The sequence below is a fragment of the Chiloscyllium plagiosum genome, chromosome 13 (assembly GCF_004010195.1).
Source record: "Chiloscyllium plagiosum isolate BGI_BamShark_2017 chromosome 13, ASM401019v2, whole genome shotgun sequence".
Taxonomy (NCBI): domain Eukaryota; kingdom Metazoa; phylum Chordata; class Chondrichthyes; order Orectolobiformes; family Hemiscylliidae; genus Chiloscyllium; species Chiloscyllium plagiosum.
The window spans coordinates 82,385,829-82,387,043 of NC_057722.1; the positions used below are offsets into that span (position 1 = coordinate 82,385,829).

General features: G+C 58.5%; 1 protein-coding gene across 7 annotated transcripts in view; it reads left to right on the forward strand.

The window, feature by feature from the left end:
• The first annotated feature begins 233 nt into the window (after nt 1-233).
• The window catches only part of mecom (MDS1 and EVI1 complex locus), a 1,133,356-nt gene continuing 1,132,374 nt past the window's right edge, over nt 234-1,215 (forward strand). For all 7 annotated transcript variants that reach the window (XM_043702874.1, XM_043702878.1, XM_043702875.1 and 4 more), the window contains exon 1: nt 234-444. In XM_043702874.1, the coding sequence (XP_043558809.1) occupies nt 408-444 (37 nt within the window). In that variant the 5' untranslated portion in view covers nt 234-407. The remainder of the gene's footprint in view (nt 445-1,215) is intronic.

Consider the following 1,215-nt stretch of genomic DNA (forward strand, 5'->3'; position numbering starts at 1 on the left):
GGGGGATGTCCTGCCCGCAGTCACTAATCCCTGGGGTGGGGGAGTGTGAGAGGCGGACAGAGCGCCCCCCCACCCGCACCCCCACCAGCCCGGGGTGAAGAACCCCCCCAATCCGGGGGTGAAGGCAGGGTTTGGGCGGGGAGGGGAGAGGGTGTGGGTGAGCTTTGTTTTTGGACACATGCTGACACCATCTCGCTTCCAATGATCCATCCGGCAAACTTTGTGGCGGCGCGGCAGCAAGGCAGTGCGCATGTGCGAAGGTGTCTAAACTGACAATGCGGGAGAGATAGCGAGTCCGGATTGAGAAAGAGAGAGAGAGAAAGAGAGAGGGAGACAGAGAGAGACAGACAGACAGAGAGAGAGAGAGAGAGAGATCGAGAATCCCCAGCAGCGCCGGATACAGCACCATGAGATCCAAAGGCAGGGCTCGCAAACTGGCCTCAAGTAGGTGTCTCAGCCCATTCCTCGGTGCCTTTCCCCTCTGCCATCTTGTCTTACTCTGTGTCTCTGTGTGTGTCTGTGTATCTGTGTGTGTGTGTGTGTGTGAGAGAGAGAGAGAGAGAGAGACAGACAGAGTCGGTGTGGGGGTCCCATCCAGAGAACTGCAGGGATCTGCCGTCCGGAGCCTGTGGAAGCTCATTCCCAGGCAGCTCTAGAATGGTGCTGCCAAGTCCCCTTCCTCCCTCCGCCACCTACCCCCCCCCCCACCCCCACCCCACACACACACTCTTACCCCCTTCTGGCTGCACCTCCCGCATCCGGGGGCTGTTTCTGTCCGAGGGCAAGACAGAGGGGTTAAGAGCGGGGGTGAGTCGGGGGCAGGTTTGAGTCCTGGTCGTATTCTGCTACTGAAGTTTGTTTTTGTTGGAAAGTTAAACGCGACGCAGGTAGAGAGAGGGAGAGGGAGAGAGGAGATGGGAACTTTGTGAAGCAGTTTTGGCTCTTGGTTGGTGAGCGGACTGTGTACTCTCTTTGCAAACAGTGGGCGCTGTTGCCCAACTGCCAGAGCGCTTCTCTCAAACTTCAGACCGAGTGCAGCAGCAGGACTAGGGGTTACAGAGGGGGAAGCAGGTGAATGTGTCCGAGCAACGCTGCGAGACACCGGTCGGGATAGCGGGCCACTTCCCCCCCACCCCACACCAGGATCTCTGTGTGTGGGGGGGTATGTGTGTCTGTCTGTCTGTGTGTGTGTCTGTGTGAGCCTGAGTGTCTGTG